Genomic DNA, 19,914 nt, shown 5'->3' with positions numbered 1-19,914 from the left:
TTCAAATGTTTCCTTTCCTGCCCAAGTAATAGTTGAAATGAGTAAAAAGAGGTCCATATTTTCTCCTGAACATCAACATTTTGTCTACAACAAGGTGTAAATGCTGTGATTCAAAAGCACCCCTACTAAAGTAAAGGGAAAGAGAGATTGGGAAAAAAACCAGAAGCTAAAGGTAATTATACTGCTGAGAAACTTTTTCTGTTATTAACTGAACCCAACTGTCAGAGATAAAGATGGATGCATTCTGTATTACAGGTTTGTGGTGCTGTTGGTGCAGAAGAACAATGAGCTCCCTTAGACAGGTCAGACTTCTACTGTGGAAGAATTGGACACTCAGGAAACGGCAAAAGGTAGAAGATAAAGTCTTTGGGTTTGTGCATTGGAACATGCTGAGGATAATACAGTACAGTTAGTCAAATTACTGGTGCAGTTATTTGCCTGATTAACATGTGCAGACCAGAGTGTGAAATCAGATATGCTGTGTCTGCAGGCCTGCCCTCAGGGGCTTAGTCCATTTGTTCGAGAGATGCACTGTTACAGAGTCAATTTAGAACAGAGGTCATTGTACTGTGTGTCTGACAAACAGCCTGGCATGACACATCATGTTTCTGGGCACTGATGTTTTAGTGCCTTGCTGTAAAAGGCACCAACAAAAAAAAAATGACCAGCGCACCCCACAATTTTGGGTAAGTCTGGGTCCAAACCCTAATGTTGCCATTGTCCTGCACTTACATTTAGATGTGAAGCCAACTGCACAAAGTAAAACTCCTTTTTTTAAAAGATAATGTTTGAATGGCAATGGTAACAGGGTAAGCAAGAAGTGGAGACATGTTTTAAATCCTTCCATACAACACTTTCTCTTGACAGTCAAGGTGAATGGGCAGTGTCATGCTCCCTATCACAGTTGTGGGGCAGCTGGCACAGATCCAGGACACAGTGCCAGCCCAATAGTCAGTGCTTCTCTTCCCTCTTCAGGGCAGGCCTGTCACCCTTCCTGGCTGGGCTCTGAGGACCTGTAGCAGGCAGGTGGTCCAGCATAGCAGCACTTGGTCACTCTGCTTACCTGGCAGGCTGGCTGGGGCTGCAGCAGGCGGAATGCAGGGGAGGGATCAGGGCATGGAAACAGCTTTTTGTAAGCTGCAATTCCTGGAGCTGAATAATACCAAACATTTCCTCTTCTTTCAAAAATCTGCCCAGATGGTGGGTTGGGAATGTAAAAAGTGAGTCATGTCCAAGAAAACTTGAATGTGTTGCAGTACCAACTAATGATCATACGGCTTAAACAAGAGACGTGAACCACGGTAAGTGAGACGTTTCTGTGGCTATCACAGAATCGTAAGAGGAGCTGAAATGCTTCCCCATGTAAACCTGATTCTGAGGGATCCTTTGACTTTGAGCTCTATAATGAAAATAGCCAGTCATCTGCCACTGGATCTTAGTTGAATCTGCTTTAGGCCACCTTTAATGCTGCATGCAATTTTGCAAACTGAGCTGAGACTTACCGGTTTGAAATCAGGTTTCACAGAGCATCTTTCACATTCATGCTAACACAAATATTTTGTGGTTTAAAAAATTAATAGCAAAGCTGGTACTGGAAATGCAACACCTGCAGGAAATACAGCAGCCATTGTGCCCTCTACAATAGCTCCTTCAATCCTGGAAGTCAATGGAGACTACCCATGTGCTTAAGAACTGCACGATCAAACTAATCAATCTACTTGTTTCCATGTTAAATCTGCTTGTTCCCTCTCCCATTGCTGTCTAGCACATTTGCTCCTGCAACCTGCTTCACCAGCAGAACTTGGTGATATATTCTGCACTAGGTTACCAGGTCTTTTGATTTTATTGCAAATCTCACAATATCAGATATTTTTTTCTTCAAGGCTCAACTCCTGGAATTTGAGGAAGTCCTACATCTCAGCTTTTCATTTGTAAACATAAGGTCCTAGTGGTTGTGGCGAAAAGCTTGAAAACATGCACCTTGAAGGCTCAAAAACCAAAGAGACACACACAATGCAAATTGTATTTTTATTGCGTTTTTAAAACTAATCTCCTGATATTTTGAGGCCTAACATGATTTTTTTGAACATTTGTAGTTCAGTTGAGCAGTCTCATGAAGGAATATGCATTGCAATTTCCTTCTGTGTAGCTGTTTCTCACTGTTCTCCCACTTTACCAGATCTTGCCCAAAAAAGCTCATTACCTAAGAACAAATTTATTTATTCAGTTCTTCGCTGTTTAGCACCTGCTGCCCAGTGGTATAGCCACAGGTGGGCCATGACCCATCCACTTAGCATTCAGGCCCACCCAAATCATGGCTGGAGCCCCCTCTCCCCGCAATCCATAGGTGTGGGACTCTTGACCTCAACCAGGTTTCCATCAGCCTGGCTGCCTGGTTCTCCTGCTGGTGCTGCACACTGCTGCCGTGGTCTCTGGCCTCAGTGCCAGCCCCACTTGGGGGTATGCCTCATAGGGCAGGTCTGGGTGGGGATAGTGCTGTGGTTGGAGACTGGGGCAGGCGCATGGGCATCAGCAAGGAAGCGAAGTGGCAGGGCTGGCAAACACCTGAGCTTGGATTGGGAGGAGCAGGCAGAGCTCAAGCCCCAGTGGGGTACCTCATGCCCCATGGTTGCAGCCCCGCAGGCTGTGTGCCCAGGTGTCTGCTCAGCATTAGTGGGCTGGGGAGGCCCGTTACTGCTCCTCTCCACAGGGAGCCAGATACCTTTGCACTCCTGATCATCCCTGCCCCAGATCATTCCTGTCCCCCAGAGCCCTCCATCCCTTCCCTCCAGTCCATCATCATCGCCCATCCACCTGAAAGCTGGGGTCCACCCATTTTTCCTGTCCTAGCTACACCGCAGCTGCAGCTGCCTCTTTCTTCACCTTAGCACTTTCGCCACCCTGGGTCTCTCAGACATTCTTCCAGCAGAGGGAAAAGACCAGTGAGTTTGTGGTGATGGTCTGTGGGCCTTACTGGATACTTATGTCACATTTCTTTTCTATACACTTTTTCCCCCAGCTTCGTTTTCTGGTGGAGCTTGCGTGGCCTTTGTCTTTATTTCTTGTCCTTGTCTGGCTGAGGAAGGCTAACCCCGTCTATCGTCAACATGAATGTAAGAATATATGTTAAGAAATAATATTGCAGTACAAATTTATTATATTAATGTTTAGAGCCCCCAATCAGGATGCAAGGTCCAGTTACTGTAAATATTGTTTACACAGAAAGTTTATAGCTCTAGTGTTTTGGGGGCATATACTGTTCCTGAATTAAAGTAACAAAACAAAAAGTCCTGTGTTAACAAGTTATGAGCCATTTCTGTGCTTATAAAGACGGCAGCTGTGCCAGTAGTCTCCTAACAGTAAAGACGGAGGTTTGTCTTTGCTGTGGGTTCTGAATTCTGCTTATGTAGATGTGGCCAGAATTGGGCCTGTTGTTGGGAATCCTCCCAAGAAATTAATGATTTGGTTTGGAAGCCTGGGAATTACTCCCCACTTACTCTCACATCAGTCACTATTAATATACCTGGTCCTTAACATACTCATTTTAATAAATGTGGAGGGTGGAATTGTCTTATGCTGCTCCCATTGAATCAGTGTTTCCTCCTTGAAATCAGTAGGAGCAGAGTTAGACCAATTCTGAGTAGCTCGCGCCCGGAGAGGTACTATAAAGGGCGCCATCCATAGTCTATGCAGACTGAAGGATGTCACAGAGTAGCTTTGAAAATAATAGGCACAATGTGTGTCTTTTTGATCAACAAAGACAGAAACCAAAAAGAAACTTTCTTGGCTAACAAAGTTGCAGTTAACTTTCCTCTTGTGACTGGAAAACCTGGAAAACTCTTAATGTTCGCTCAAGCTGCCTTGGGAACGAAACGTAGCAAATAATATTTTGTCTTCTCTGTTTCATATACACAGGCCATTTTCCAAATAAGGCTATGCCCTCTGCAGGAATGCTGCCATGGTTACAGGGCATCTTCTGTAATATGAACAATCCTTGCTTCCGAACCCCTACCCCTGGAGAATCTCCTGGCATTGTGTCTAACTACAACAATTCCACGTAAGCAAAAAGGAGCCTCATGCATTCAGGCAAAAGAGATGTGTGCTAGGTTGTGGCTGCATTAATATGCAGTGGTCCCGGAGAAATGCCTAGCAGCCTGTCTTCAGTGCATATCACAGATATGAGAGATCACAGTGAACACTCAAGGAATAACTTAAGCAATAAAATCCACCCACCAACTGCTGCATTCCTCATGCCTTATCAATAGGTCAGCCTTATGATAAAGGATGCTTTATGGAATTATTCTGCAGTGTGAATTCAAATCCAGTGCTTGGCAGAAAGTTGACCATCCAGGAAGACTGGATGGTTTAGCACAGTGTTTCTCCACCAGTGGTACGTGTACCCTGGAGGGAGGAGGGATACACTGAGATCTTTCGGGGGATACATCAGCTCATCTAGATATTTGCCTAGTTTTACAGGAAGTTACATAGAAACACTAGTAAAGTCAGTGTAATCTAAAAGTTCATTCAGACAGTGACTTGTTTCCACTGCTTCAGGTGCCTTATGCTGAAATGTAAGTGCAATATTTCTACTCCAATTCATTTATTTGATAATAAGATGATAGGAAGTCAGCCAGTTTTCAGTGGTAGTCTTCTGTGATACTTTTACATGTTTTTGTGAATCGTTTTTAAGTGAGATGTAACTTGGTTGTATGCAAACCAAATCTGATTCCTGAGAAGGGTACAGTAGTCTGGAAAGGTTGAAGGGCACTTGGTTCAAGACCTCAGATTACCTTAGGACCAGTTTCTCAAGTGGCGATACGAGTACGCTTCGGGCAGGGATGGCCAGCCCGCGGCTCTTTGAGCAATTAAATGTGGCTCCTGCTTGGTGCCACACGCCCGGAGTGCCATCTGCTGCTCTGTGCATGTGCCCCCCAGTGTGTGCTGGGAGACGTGCGTGGTGGTGGCAGCGACAGCGGCTCTAGTGAGTCGTCAAAACCAAGTTTGAATGGGGTTCTTGGGGCTGCCAGGCTCTGGGGGAAGGGTGGAGGATAGGGCTAGAGCAGGGAGCTGGGGGTGTCTAACACTGGAGGAGGGGTGGGGGATTGAGTTGTAGCAGGGCGGTAGGGGTGCCTGGTTCTGGAGAAGGGATGGGGGAATTGAGCCACGTATTATATTTACTTTTATTTATCTGTCTATATAGGTATAATATCTGTGTCTCTCTCTAGATATATTTCATAAATATATAACACGTGGCTCTTTGCACTCTATCTGTGGCTCTTAGTCCCTAACTGGCTGGCCATCCCAGCTTAGGGGTAAGTGAGAGAAGACTGGGTGTACTTTATAACTCTTTTTAAAAAGGGGTACTTTATTTAAAAAAAAAAAAAAGGTTGAGCAACACTGGTTTAGGATACAAGTAATGAAATATGGTAGCAGGTAGATTTACATCTAGTCCTGGTCAATACAGACCAAAGGTGGCATCTGATGGCTCTTCTTGGGCCTGTGTGAAATTAGTTTGGTGGTGCCCCTCTAATTGCCAGTGGACAGGTGTCCACATCACAAAACCATCACTTCAGTGGGCAAGTTTAGTAGAAATCTAAGAACAAAGGCCAAGGATTTAGAAGTATAGAACCTGAATTGTCTTTTCCCACCATGAGATAATTGCCTCTGAATCAGGGTTGGTGCACACTGCAAGCGTGGGGAAGCTTTCATTGACTTGGCCCATGCTACAGCTGTCCTGAGAACCTATGAAGGACTTCAGTCAGTTTGTCAATGCTCACACACTAAATTTATTGGGGTGGTGCGGGGGATGGGCAACAATGCTGCTCTTTTGGACAGAATGATCTTTGGAAGTGCTTCAGTGTATTGTGCATTAAAGCTGACTCATGCAAGTCATGGAATTGAGCAGGGCAAGGACCTCTAGAGCAAAGTGAGGACAATTGCAAAATCTGTTAATAGGCAGGGAATAATGGCTCCATGCCCACTCGTTCGGGTTTCATCTTGTGAGCACTGATACTTAGAGCTCAGTTCAGGAGCCAAATTAGCAATTAACATTGTCCAAAAGAACCACACGGGTGTGAATTCATTGTTTTGTTTGCTGTAGTACCACATATTCAGATTTAAACCGTTTGACATGGGAAACATTGAGTTTGTTCTCACAGCAAAATGACAAAGTGTTTTATCAATTACAGTGGGTTAATAAGATACTAAAAACATACTGCTCAGTTAATAACCGAGACTGGCTAATAATTAAATCACAGATTTTTAATATTATGTGCTGCAAAGAGCTGCAGGCGGGAGTGTGGGGACTGCCATAGGAAGGGGACACCTGCCCGGGGGGCTGGCAATTTAAAAGAGCCTGAAGCTCCCAGCTGCCACAGCCACGCTTCAGGAGTGGCCCGAGCCCCAGTCCCTTTAATTTGCTTCTGGAATCCTTGGTGGTGGAGTTAGGCTAGCCCCAGCCCTACCCCTTCATCCTTCTTGACCAAGGGCCCCACAAGTCTCATATCAGCTCTGGCGGCAGGAGAGACACTAAAGAAAGAACCACTACATTTTACTAGCTTCAATCTATCAGAGAGGTAGACGTGCTAGTCTGTAGCTTTGAGAACAATAAGCAAGCGGGTCTTTGCCCACAAAAGATTATGCTCCAAAATATCTGTTAGTGTATAAGGTGCCAAAAGACTTCTTATTGTTCACATAGCTTCAATCTGAGCGTAGTACCCAGAGGTGGTGAGATCTCATACTAGGGTGAGTGAAGTCTCTGCTCTACAGCAGTGGTTGAGAATCAGCTGGCCCTTAGCTCATGTGGTAGAGCACAGGGCTTCAGCTCCTCTGATTGCTGGTTCAATCCCTGGTGCCGGCAACCTGGGTCTGTTGGTGTTACAGAAGTAGTATTTCCCCATTAGACTCTGACAAAGGCTCACATCCCCTGTCTGATGTGACTTGTTTTTTCCTCTTTTGATAAGTACTGTTGATACTGGGCCATTTCTACCTTGCTGAATAGACCTTGTCAGCTCTGGCCCTCCCTTTTACTGGGACCCCACTCTTTAAATACCCTCTGAAACCACACCCCTCGCTCATGCATCTGATGAAGCAGGTCTTTGCCCACAAAAGCTTATGCTCCAAAATATCTGTTAGTCTATAAGGTGCCACAAGACTTCTTGTTCTCGAAGCTACAGAGTAACATGGCTACCTCTGTGATAAATATCTCTGTTTTGGAGACTCTATAGTGGAAACATCTATGAACTAACAACATCAAGACCATCAAAGGTGTAGCAATCTGATACTGACCTGCTTTGTTTTTCCCTTTACATCCTACATTCTTTTATATATCTGTGAACATTTAGAGGTTAAATCAAACAGAGTCGCTCATAAGCTAATGTATTTGTTTTCTGTATATTACACCTTTTATTTTCTAGTAGTCTCTTTTTGCAGCTGCAGCTTCGTGAGGTAAATCATACTCAACACCTCAGAGAAGGCAAACACATTGTGCTCTTTGGGAGACTTGACTTTTCTTTTTTGCTGTTTCCTATAATAAGAAAAAAAATTAGATTGGAGGTAACAGAGAGGAAGCCATGCTAGTCTATACACTATCAAAACAAAAAGCAGTCAAGTAGCACTTTAAAGACTAGCAAAATAGATCATTAGGTAAGCTTTCGTGGGACAGACCCACTTCTTCAGACCATAGCCAGACCAGAACAGACTCAATACTCTCTGTGCCTTAAATATGGAGTCTGTTCTGGTCTGGCTATGGTCTGAAGAAGTGGGTCTGTCCCACGAAAGCTCACCTTATAAACTATTTTGCTAGTCTTTAAAGTGCTACTTGACTGCTTTTTGTTTTAATAGATTGGAGGTGTGTCTTGTATGGAAAAATGTAGCGCTCTTGAAGAAATGCAGTGTTTCAAGGTAGAGGAATGTCCAGTTTCCATCTCAGGCTCACAGCATAGGGACTGGTCATCAGTGGTAGCTCAATACCTTACTTCATTCAGGGCTACACCCCAAGTAACATACTACTCAACATGAGCAAGAGTGAGAAAATTGGGCCCAAAGTAATTTTTGTTTTCATGTTTGGCAAATAGGGTGCTACTGTTTAGTGCAATTTTTGACTTTGTTACAACAGCTCAAATAATCTCTCTGTTATATTTGTTAGAGTAGTGATATTACTGTAATGAATCCATAGAGATTGGTGGGCCAGTAGTCTGACAACATTAAAGCCATTCTAAAGGGTATAAGTACCCTTTTAACCAAAGGTTTAACCAAAGTCCCAAATTCTTAACGTGCTCAGATTTGGGGGAAGTTTGGATCCTAATCCAGATCTGAACATTGCCTCTAATTGGTCAGATTAATTTGTGTGTGAAGAGCCTCACGCTCTGTTTCTGGAGGTTTTTTCTATGGCATACAAGGTTTGTTTTACTTGCATTGATTCTTCTTTCAGCTTAGCAAGAGTGTATCAAGATGCTCAAGAGCTCCTACTTCAAGCACCTGAAATCCAAGACCTGGGCAGAATCTGGGAGGAATTGCGCATTTTCACCCAATTTATGGAAACAATGAGGACTAATCCTGAAAGAATTGCAGGCAATGTGTTTCATTATATTCTTTAGACAATTGTGCATTCCTGCTCAAGAAGCCAATCCTCACCTCTGCAGGCAATGTCAGGAGTGACAATACAATTCACACCTGTCTGTTGGTAAACTTACATTTAAAGGGTCTGTATTTGAATGGTTTTAGAAATGATTGATTTAAATATTAAAGGGACACTCTCAGAATTAGTGGGATAAAAATGATTGGCTTCACAGAGATAACAACCTCTCTTAGCAACAAGTTCTTCACCTCAGGAGGATTTTTTTTGTTGTTGATGCTGTTCATAATATTGTGACCCTGCAAATATTGGTTAATGAGATAATATGTAGAGTGATTCCACTAATCCATCTGAAGCAAGTTTTCTACGACGGTGTGTACATGTCTGGGTGCTATGAGGGGCCTAGCTTATTGTGAATAGCTTGGAACACTTCAGAATACCCCAAAATGCAGGTTTCTGAGACCACAAATGTATTCTCAATTGCATTTTGGAAGCCAGTTGGAAAAACTAATCCCAAACAGTCAGCCCTGTGGGAGTGAGGGAAGGCACAAAATGCCAGAGCTTTGAAGCTCAGCATTCCAGGGCTGCACTCCAGGTTTTTTGAGCTTTTCAACTTTCTTTGCAATCCCAGTTCTGCCACTGATGTTCCTTTCCAGGGCATGCTAGCGCCGCTGAAGTAAAAACAAACAAACAAGTGTGTTCCAGCTCCCAGACATCCTTTTCAGCCCAATATTAGTGCTGCTTTAGAATACCAGGTTTTTTAAAAATGTCAATAGCCTGATTAATTTTAAAATAAACATTGCGTTCCTCTTGTTCATAAAGCAGCCAACAAAACTAATGTTGAGGATAAAGAAACAGGATGAGAAGCATTATTCTTTCCTCTGTGTAGAAGGAACTACTTGGCACGTGTAAAATGAATTACACACACAAACTGTAATAGTGGTAGCCGTGTTAGTCTGTATTCCAACAAAACTGTGCTAAGAGAACATTAAGGGGGAAAAGTCAAGCACCCAAAAATTAAGAAATGCCAGAGTTAAGGTTGTCAGCCAGTCCACCTTCCCCTGGCTCTTTGAACCAATCCCAAGTCTCAGGCACCCCATCACATGTTCCCATCCTAACCTTTGCCATTTCTCCAGAGCCAGCTCTTAACTTTTCCATGCCAGTGTGCCTGATCCCTCCTCCATGCTGATGAGGCAGGAACAGTGGGAAGCACAGGAAGTACAGGAAGCTATCTCCCTGCTCTCAGCCTGGTACTATGGCAGCAAGGACAGGAACTTTCTGCAGGAGCAGCAATTATGGGGAAAGTCTTACTCAGCCCCTGGACCGGAGCATGTTCTGTACAGATGGAATCTTAGACGTCTTTACTTGCCAAACCCTAAAAGTGTTTACTGAGTGTGAACTGAGATGTTGAAACGCTCAGAACTTGGCCAAATTTGGCAGATTTTCCCCAGGATGGGAAAGATGCCACATTCTGACACCAGTGCAACCTCCTTTCCCCCTCAACCTTCCCAGCCAAATTTCAAGAGCCCTGCTACAAAGCAGGGAGAACTAAAATTTCTCAGTTGAACAATTATAAAACTTTTTTGAACATGGACAAAAAAACCCCAAAACTGATTTTCCCCTAACTTAATGAACTGTTTTTGTTGAAAGTTTCCAAGACAATTCAGTGACAGGTTGACATCCAGCATGGAATATTTCACCCCAAATACTAGTCTGGTGAAGGTAAAAGCAATGGAAAACAGGGTTTTTAATGGGTGAGGTCCTGCAACCTTACGTATGTAAGATACCGTAAGAAGATACTGTTGAATATTGTAGTGTAAGTAACAGTGCAGCTCTTATGGGCCAAATTCTTGCTGAGATCCTTATTGAGTTTTTAAATGGACAGTTTTCATGCAACATTCCCCTGGTTATCAGTGAGAGTTTAACTGAGAACTTTCAGTGTTTGGCTCATTTGTGACCTTATCAGGAGCTGAGGTGTTTTGGAGCTGAGGTGTTCATTAGCGTAAACGATATATGTAACCCTAAATTGTATTATAAAGGTGGAAGGAATGGAATTTTGTGGCCTTTCTTGTATTCATGTGTGTTTTCCTCCTGAGTGGGGTTTGTTTAATAGTGGGGACTGTAAAGTTTTGATGCTGTTCCTTGGCATGGCCCCTTGGAAAGCGCAATCAAAGTTTGCGTATGAAAGGTTCTAGAAGGGCGGTTTTAGAATCAGGCTGATAGCGTAGTTTGCTGTTGACAGTGACTGCAAAGTGAGTGTAAATGACACAGATTATCAAAGGTGGGTTGTACAACACCCATCGTAAGGTAAGGACGGAGACAGCTGGGATATCAAGACATTTCAGTAACTGAATATGTAAAACAAAACATTACTTCAAAAGAGAAGGTCAAGGTTTCTCAATGCGACCAGTTATTTTGGGTGCCTCAGTTTTCAGTTGCTCACCTTAAGATGCCTTTGAGAGCAGTGCTCAAAGAAGAGGGAGGCCCCCTTACTGCTTTTAGGGGCTACCTCACTTCTGTCACATTCAAAGCGTCAGGGGCATGAAGGGAAGTGTAAGGTTAAGGTTTTTTATTAATGCCTATTTTCGTTAAGGGCCTCTTACTTTGTCTTTTTCACCATAATCCAAGCACTCTTTGAGAGAACCTGATTGTGGGTGCTCAGTCATTTCTGAAAACTGGGCTCATCAGGGGTGTCTCACACTGGGCCTGCAAGTCTCTAGCAACTATTAAAAAGTCTTAGCCAAAGCATGCCATTTCCATGGTCTTGGCACTCAGTGCATTTTGCACCTCTCTATTCTGGAACACTCTTGCCCATCAAATGCCATAATCCAGTATGACTTTAGTTAGCTGAGGACCACATATCATAGGTGTGGCCAAGTTTCCATGGTCTCAAAAGTTTGTTTACAGCCATCACTCCTGGCTGTCAGTGCTCTGTGCTGTTATTTACCCCCCACATGTCTTCTAAGAGCCCAGTTATCAGTGGAAATGTTGGTAATATGCTAGACAATATTGACTTCTTGTTGTCCAGCAAATTCTCTCATCCAGCACTGGTCAGGTCTCGAGGGTGCTGCATGAGAGAGGGTCACCCTGTACTATGTATATTGCTTCCCTCTGCATGCAGGAAGAGGGTTGAGAATCCGAGATATCTTGAAAGAGGAGGAGACGCTGACTTCCTTTCTGTTGACTGAAGCTGGCCTCTCAGACTCGGTGGTTTTCCAACTGATTAATTCTCAAGTGCGCCCTGAACAGGTGAGTTGATATGGTTTATGTGTGTCTTTACAGCAGCAAAGCAAGTACATACATGACAAACCCCCCTCCCCCACACTGTGGCATAAATAGCAGAGTAGAGAATGGGCCATGACTTTGGTGAGAAGAGTAAAGGCAGGCCAGAACGCTAGGTTATATACCCACACACCTCTCTGCATGCCCAAGCAGTGTCTCCCCTGTCTATACTGTTGGTTTTAGCAGTGCAGTGTCCCAGAGCCTTTCACCACAAACGAGGGTAGCTACTCAACAGTGTGGGTGCAGCCTCTTTCATTGTGGTTTGTAGCTGTATGTACCCGGCCCAGTGTAGACAATGCCTTTTGGTGTAACAACATGTTTTGAGGTATGATCAGGAATAAAAAGCAGCCCAGTTGGAGGTTCCTTACAGGTGATAGAGCTTCTTCCCCCTTCATTAGTTTTTGCAGAATCCAGACTTATTTTGGCTTTAAAATACCTTGGGGGTGGACTGTACCAAGGTACTATGGGTTGCTTCCTGTTACTCCACAGCAGTGGACTTAATCACTGGTAGTAACACTGCCTAGCAATAAATCTGTTCCCTGATGAAAGACTTGGCTCAGAAATATTGGGCAGCTGTACCCCATTTTAACTCAATAATGGGGTGAACAGCAAGAGAGACCTCTGTGGTTAGAAATGTTTAACATCACCACTGGAGGTCAGCTGGGTGTCACTGGTGACCAGCTGTCCTGGACCCGGATCAGTAGTGGATAAGAGACCTACTAGGAAAACACATCATGAAAGCTTAAAAAAAAAAAGGGGCAGGGCAGTCCAGTAGCACTTTAAAGACTAACAAAATAATTAATTTAATTTAATTTAATAATTATTTAACTTAAGTGGGCCTGTCCCACGAAAGCTCGCCTAATAAATTATTTTGTTAGTCTTTAAAGTGCTTCTTGACTGCTTTTTTGTTCTGATAGTATATAGACTAGCACGGCTCCCTCTCTGTTACTATTCATCATGAAAGTTGTAAGTCAGATCATTCCTGAAGTTGCTACTCAGAAGATTGTGTCTGACTAAGTCCAGGCTGTCTTTGGCCTTTCGTGGGCTGGTGTCTGAGGAGCTTGGAGAGGAATGCTAGGCTGATGAATGAATGCTGCTGAATCAGGCCCTTGGGATTATTGTGGGGGTAGGGGGGAGGGAGAAGGGAATAATTCAGGCTGAATGACACAATTCCTCTTTTTCATGGTCGCACAAAGCAAAATGCAGGAAGTGTGTGGGCCTGCTTACGGCCAGCAGGAGAAGGGATTCATTAATTTGCATTCACTTCTCAGAATTTATAGGTTCTAGCTGATGTGATTGGTTGACAGATTACTCATCCGCTACAGGTCTGACTAGAACTATGGGACGCTCCCTCACCCATTGAGTGCACCAGCCAAAGCTACTTTGTCAGTTTACACTGGTAGAAGAGCTGAAGAGCTAGGTCTCCCACGTGCTCATGAGCTAAAAATACAGCAGAGGATTCTTTTTGGAGTCACATTACATTTTCTTTCATCCTCAACCCCCTCGCAGTTCTGTTATACTAAGGAAATGGTCCATTGTTGACTGGTTGTTAGTAGTGGGTTCCCAGAAGCCTTTCCCCTGTGTAGAGTTAAAATCAGTTTGGCTATGTACAGAGACAAAATAGTGTTCAACAAAGCTGCAGGAAGCGTGATCTTGACCTCCGGGACTGTGGGTAGCTGTCGTGGTTTCTATAATGGTGTTGTGAAAAGTGTTTCTACACCAAACACTGAATCATTTTTGACAGGTGAGGATCCAAAGGAAATCTGTTGTTGACAATAAGTCCTGGTCAGGCATTTTCCAGCCAAATAATTTTTATTTAGAAAATGCCGATTATTAGAAAACAAAAATGTTTGCAGAAAATGCTCTGAATTTCAGCAAGCTCCATTGATAACCATTGTAACTTTCCAGGTGTGCTGTTTATTTCAAGGCTTTTGGCATTAATCACCGTAACTGTGTGGCTCATCTTGCAAGGTTTAATTTCACGCAGTGAGCTAGGATGGATATTATCCACTCTTCACCCACGTGGAAGTGAGGCGCAGAGGGTCTATGCTTAAAGTGCTGCATCCATGCAGCTGCACTACTGTATTACGTAAGAGAGCATGCTCCTATGCCGATGTGAAAGCATCGTCCATCAGGGTAGTTAATCCACCTCCCTGAGAATCAGTAACTACATCAACAGAAGTTCTCCCACTGATGTAGCTCAGTCTACACAGGATTTTTAAGTCGGTATTACTATGTTGCTCAGAGAGGTGGATTTTTCACACCTTCTGAGTGACTTAGTTATGTGGATTTAGGTCAGTAGTATAGCCTTAGCCTCAGGCTGTAATTTTCCAAGGGCCTGGAGGAGTCACTTTCAGTGGGAATTGCACACCTCACTTCCAGAGATCCCATTGAAAATTGTAGCTCATGTAACTTGCCCTACTGTAGGAGCTGGCACAGCAAGGATCTTTTGAGTCTTGCTCCAGAGGCTTAATCACAAGCCCATATGTCATCCCAAGGATCTTTTGCTACTCCAGATTTGCATTTTTTATGCATATACCCAATTAAACAAAATATTGCCCCCTTCCCCTGATGCCTTTCAGGGAATGAGGTAGAACTGACCCACCTCAAAGCAACTTAATAGCCTCACACCTTGGCAAACAGCTCGCCGCAGCTCTAGTGTTCCAGCTGCTGTCTACTCTGGGTGCACAGGAAATTACACACTGAAATGAAAGCAAAAACTGATTGAAAAGGTTAGCAGCTGAAAAATGGTTTGTACTTCAGCTTGTGTGTTCTAGCTAAACAATGACACTGACCAAATTAGTACAGTTTTCCTTTCCTTTGGAGCTGCAGCACAGGATAAAGATAAGAACTCGGAAAGAGTTGGCTACAGCCCACATTGCAGAACAACTTAAAAGGGTGCAGGTTGTGTGTTTTTCTAATCTGTTCTGTTCCTGGGCAGTCTCAGAGGGTAGCCACGTTGTAAATACAATAACCTCTTTCTGCTCTGTAAAGAATCCCCATCAATGACATCTACATCATGGTTTCCTCACTTGTTTTGTAAGCCCAAGCAAAGCACTCTGACTGCAGAGCAGCTCACTGTGAGCCTGGAACTTAGGAGTGGCCAGCCTCAAGTCAGGCCTCTGGAACACTCGAGAAGCACTTGAATATACGTCCGCTGCCTTTCAAACTTGGGCTTAGACTTGGGTGTGAGCCCAAATTCCCACTGTTATACACACGTTTTTCTGTCTCGAGTTGCCAAGTACTCAGAACAGGACTGAGCAGGGTTGCAGGGAGTGAGCCTGAATCACACTAGAATAATTGAAGGGTAGGGTTGGAAGAGATTTCAGGAGGTCCTCCAGTCTCGCTCCCTGCTCAAGGCAGGACCAACCCCAACTGAATTATCCCAGTCCGGGCTTTGTCCAGGCAGACCTAAAAATCTATAAAGATGGAGATTCTACCACCTCCTTGGGCAACCCATTCTGGTGCTTCCCCATGCTCCGAGTGAAATAGTTTTTCCTAATATCCAAACTAGAACAACCCCCGCAACCCCACCTCCACTGCACATTGAGACCATTGCTCCTGTCACCTGCCACCTCTGAGAAGAGCCTTAGTGCCATCTTCTTTGAAACAGGCTTTCAGATAGTTGAAGGCTGCCGTCAAATCTGCCCCTCAGTCTTCTGTTTTGCAGCCTCTCCTCATAAGTCATGTGTCCCAGACCCCTAGTCATTTTTGTTGCCCTCTGCTGGAATCTCTCCTGTTTGTCCACATTCTTTCTGTAATGGGGAGGGTGTGTCCTAAAATTGGACTCAGCGCTCCAGAGGTGGCCTCACCAGGCCAGATAGAACGGAATAATCACTCCCTTCTGTCTGCTGGCAATGCTCCTATTAACGCAGCTCAATATGCCTTTCTGGCAGCAAGGGCACACTGTTGACTCATATCCATCTTCTCATCCGCTGTAATTCCCAAGTCATTTTCTGGAGAACTGCTGCTTAGCTAGTTGGTTCCCATCCTGTAGTAGTACATGGGATCTCTCCACCTTCATCCAACATCATCAGATTTTTTTCCCAGTCGTCCAGTTTGTTTAGGTTACTGTATGTAACCCTCCACCATATTTACCTCCACCCTGCTGAGGGTACAAACCATGCCATGGTCCAGATGGTTAATGAAGACGTTGAATAAAACTAACCCCAAGACTGACCACTGGGGCACTGTGATTTGGTAGCAAGGACATAGCTCAAGTCAGAAAATACAGTATGGATGTTAGCTTGGTTTTGAGTCCCAGGTCTAGCAACTCCATACCCAGGTTTACACTGCAGTGTGGAGGCTTAAGTATGGGCTGGGAAACACTGACCCTGCAAGCTGAAGTACCACAAACCCAGGTTTACAGTGGAGTTATAGCTCTGGTGCCCGCATTCAAAAATGCTGCTTACGCTTCCCGAGCTCTGAGGAACTGCCTTTCTCTGCAGTGGGTTAATTCAGTCAAGCTGGAACAACCAAACTCGTTGTAGCGACCCCCCGCTGCATTTTTTTTTTAACATTTTCTCATTTCCTCTTTGGAATTTTCCTGAAAAACACAGACCAAACTGACAAGTCCAGACGGTACTGACTCGCCCTTTGTGCTTTCTGCCCTCGCCCTTAGTCTGAGGTTACGTTCACTAGAATATTAACTATCTGGTGCACCACAGCGTTGATGAGTTCGGGCATCAGTTTAAAGTAACTTTGCTTTCCCAGTGGTGCCTGCAACAGCAGATCACCCGAGGCAACATCACATGGCACAGTCACAGCCATGCTCCACTGATCTGTCATGATTAACATTTGAAGACTGAGCAGCTAATGACCAGATTATCAGTGCTGCAGATTAACCTGATGCTGTGCTGTTGCAGAGTGGCCTGTTCCAGCACCATTCCCATACAGGCTGGTCTAGGGTCCATTTGGGATGGGTGGGTGGGAGTCGGTATTTCAAGGTCTCTGGATGTTCCTACATTGAAAAAATGAACAGCCTTTCAGGAGGTGTCTCGTCCCCAGAGGAAAATCTAGGACTGTAAGAGTTCAAAAAAGTAAAATGTGTTAGTATTTAGCTGCAATGAATGTATATCGTGGATGAGGACTGTACCTATTGCACAGTTTTTGGCCTGTCTGAAATAATTTGGGGTGCCTTGAAGGGGGGTGTGTGTGTGTGTGTGTGTGTGTTTGTGAGAGAGAGAGGGAACATCTTGCTGGATCCTGTTTGGTGTCAGACCTGGCTAGAGGTATGTTGCATTGTCTAATATCTTGGATAGTATGCACACTCCAAATACAAGCAGTCACTTCAAGTATCAGAAAACCTGACTGCCTTTTTTCTTTTAAATTTTGATTTCTGTTGTGTGCTCTATTTCAAGTATGGATCTTGCTTTCTTGTGACTTTAGTATTACTGGTGTCATTAAAAGCACACAGCCCTCATTGTTTGCAGGCAATGAGCTATATCAGCATAAGAAACCTTTATCCCAGTGTAACTGCTGCTACACTAAGACTTAAACCAGTATAATTATTTTGATTTTAAAAAAAAAGTCATACCCCTAATGGAAATCATTATAGTGGTACAAAATCTGTGTGTTGATCAGCCTTTGTTGTCATCGGAGTTGTGAAAATCAGAAATGCATTGCTCTTTGGTCAGCATGGTATGTTTGTCAGGTCCTGGGGCAACACTGACATCCACATGCGGGCCACATTCATTTCTCTGTAGCCAATAGAATGGCTGGGTAGGATATGGACCTTTCTTGATAGGGGGCAGGGGAAGGAGAAGAATACTTCTGTCTCTGAAAACAGCTTGGATGCCTGAATCCCCAGTGAGGGGAGAAGATCCTTGCCTGAGGGGGAGGGGATTACACATGTCATCAATTGGTGGTCACTCAAAGGCTGTGGTTTCAGGTGGCTATGCCACCCTACAGTCCACGAAGGGGTTGGGAGGGCCTAAGTGTAACCACCAAGGTAACAACATTGTCTCTAGTTGCGACTGAAAAGCCTGAAGGGGACAGGGATAAAAGTGAATTGTTGCTTTTGGCTGCAGTTTGCCTATGGAGTCCCTGACTTGACTTTGAAGGACATTGCCTGTAGCCAGACTCTGCTCAACCGCTTCATTATCTTCAGCAGCCAACGGGGCATGCACGCTGTCTACAATGCAATGTGTGCTCTCTCCCAGGAGAGCCTGCAGCGAATAGAAGACTCCTTGTATGCAAATGTGGATTTCTTTAAGCTCTTCCAGCAGGTGAGTACTAATACACATCTATGGGCCTGTATTATCTCTGGTATTCTACTTTAAGGGCTCTCTGCATTAGAGCACCCATGTTCCAAGCAGTCATTCGCATTTTAGGGACGATTTTTAGATCAGTGAGAAGATACAGATGTTATAAAGAAACTACTGTTCAATCTGCTTTGCCACAGCAATGCTGCTCCTAAAATAATCGCTAAGTTACTATGGGCCAAATCTTGCTTTGACTTGCACAGAGCGGGTGAGCAGAGGATGCTGGGAGCCTTTCTTCTTCTGCCAGTCTATCCATCCTATCTTGGTTACTAGGCTATGGGACCCCAGCTAATGCAGTTGCTAGTGCTTTCTGCTTTCAAGTGAGAATGGTGCCATGGTTAAGCCCCATAATAACCATTTTTACCTGCCTACATTTTCTGAGCAGTTTGCTGGCCCTAATATTCTGCACCCTTTTCAATCACATCATACCTACACGAGACCCACTTCTGAACCCATGATCCAGAATCTGAAAAAATCCTGTTGTCTTTTTCCCATGTTATGAGAATTGTCATATGCCTGACACCTGCTGGGAATGGCAGTAGAAATAGTGGAGGGTTACACCCAGCATGTAGCTACGAGCTCAGGTGAATGGTGCTAAGAAGTTCAGAGAGGAGCAGCTAGGGCCAAATCTTTTAAGGTTCACGTACTACATAATGTGGCTGTGCTGCCATATAAAATGGAAGAAGATGATAAGCCTCGAGGTAGCAATTGCCAAAAATAGATATAGGTAGGCAAGAGAAATGGTCCTGAGCCCTCTGTGTTGGATATGGGTCAGAATCCAGACTTGTCCAAAGTCTGTGGTGTCCGGGCAGAGAGCTGGGATCTGCCCAATCAATGAGATCAGATCCATCTGTACGGTGGTTTGGAATCTGGATCTTGATGTTTTGATTTATTCACAGTTGCAGAGAGAAGTGAATGAATTTTTTTTTCTAGCACAGTGGCTTGAGGCCTCCCTGCTTCCTCACAATATAAACATTATGTGAGACATTCATCTAATATGTCTGAGATTTCTTGAGTGTAAAAGTCCCTCTTCAAGTCAAAGCCCACATCAATATTGTTTAGTCACACACAGCCGAGTCTGTGTAATAAACACTCCTTGCCACAGGCACTTTTAAAATGTGATTCTTCCCTGCCTTGGATTTGATTCAATTTACACGTACATTTTAATGTCTGAACACTAAAGTCCAGGGGCATGTGTACATAAGCACATCTATGCATGTGTCCACACTGCCCCATGGCTGCTTGGTGGGAATCAAAGCAAATCACAGTTCTACAGCAAAATGGGTGCAGAATAATAAAATCCTTTCTTTGCTATCTGGGCTGGTTTCATTGCAGCACGGAAAATGAGCCTCTTTCCAGAGCACTACTGTTGTTGCAGCTGAGTAGTTATCATATTTACTCCATTTTGGAGGCTTGAGTTATGCAGTATTGAGCATAAACACAAAGATCAAGTTCTTTAATACCTTCGCATGAGAGTGTCCAGAGGGGGCAAGCGGAAAGATTGCCGTTTAGTCAATGCAGAATCAGTTGCTCACCGAAACACAAAAATCCACTCAGAAGAAATGTTTCCTGCACCTGCTTCAGGTGTGACCAATCTTGACTCAATGCAGTAGTTAGATGTTCATGAGGTGTATTATTTCTGTCAAGTGGATTAACATGGAACCATTGGATTAAGAATATCTGCAAATTTGATACTGTCTGTCTCTGTCTGCACTGCTTTAGGCCACTCTGAATTATAAGATCCTAGGATCACAACTGTAGAACATAACATACACAGATAGCTAAGTCTGTACA

The 19,914-nt window shown here is 44.1% G+C and overlaps 1 protein-coding gene across 1 annotated transcript in view; it reads left to right on the top strand.

Annotated features, from left to right (window-relative positions):
- The first annotated feature begins 284 nt into the window (after nt 1–284).
- Nucleotides 285–19,914, top strand: part of ABCA4 (ATP binding cassette subfamily A member 4) — a 109,198-nt gene continuing 89,568 nt past the window's right edge. The window contains exons 1-6 of the mRNA XM_075003286.1: nt 285–350; nt 3,020–3,113; nt 3,916–4,057; nt 8,432–8,571; nt 11,697–11,824; nt 17,887–18,084. Coding sequence (XP_074859387.1) covers nt 285–350; nt 3,020–3,113; nt 3,916–4,057; nt 8,432–8,571; nt 11,697–11,824; nt 17,887–18,084 — 768 coding nt within the window. The remainder of the gene's footprint in view (nt 351–3,019; nt 3,114–3,915; nt 4,058–8,431; nt 8,572–11,696; nt 11,825–17,886; nt 18,085–19,914) is intronic.

The sequence above is a fragment of the Carettochelys insculpta genome, chromosome 9 (assembly GCF_033958435.1).
Source record: "Carettochelys insculpta isolate YL-2023 chromosome 9, ASM3395843v1, whole genome shotgun sequence".
NCBI classification, from domain to species: domain Eukaryota; kingdom Metazoa; phylum Chordata; order Testudines; family Carettochelyidae; genus Carettochelys; species Carettochelys insculpta.
Note: the sequence above shows the minus strand (reverse complement) of the source record. Positions and strands in the feature narration are given on the sequence as shown.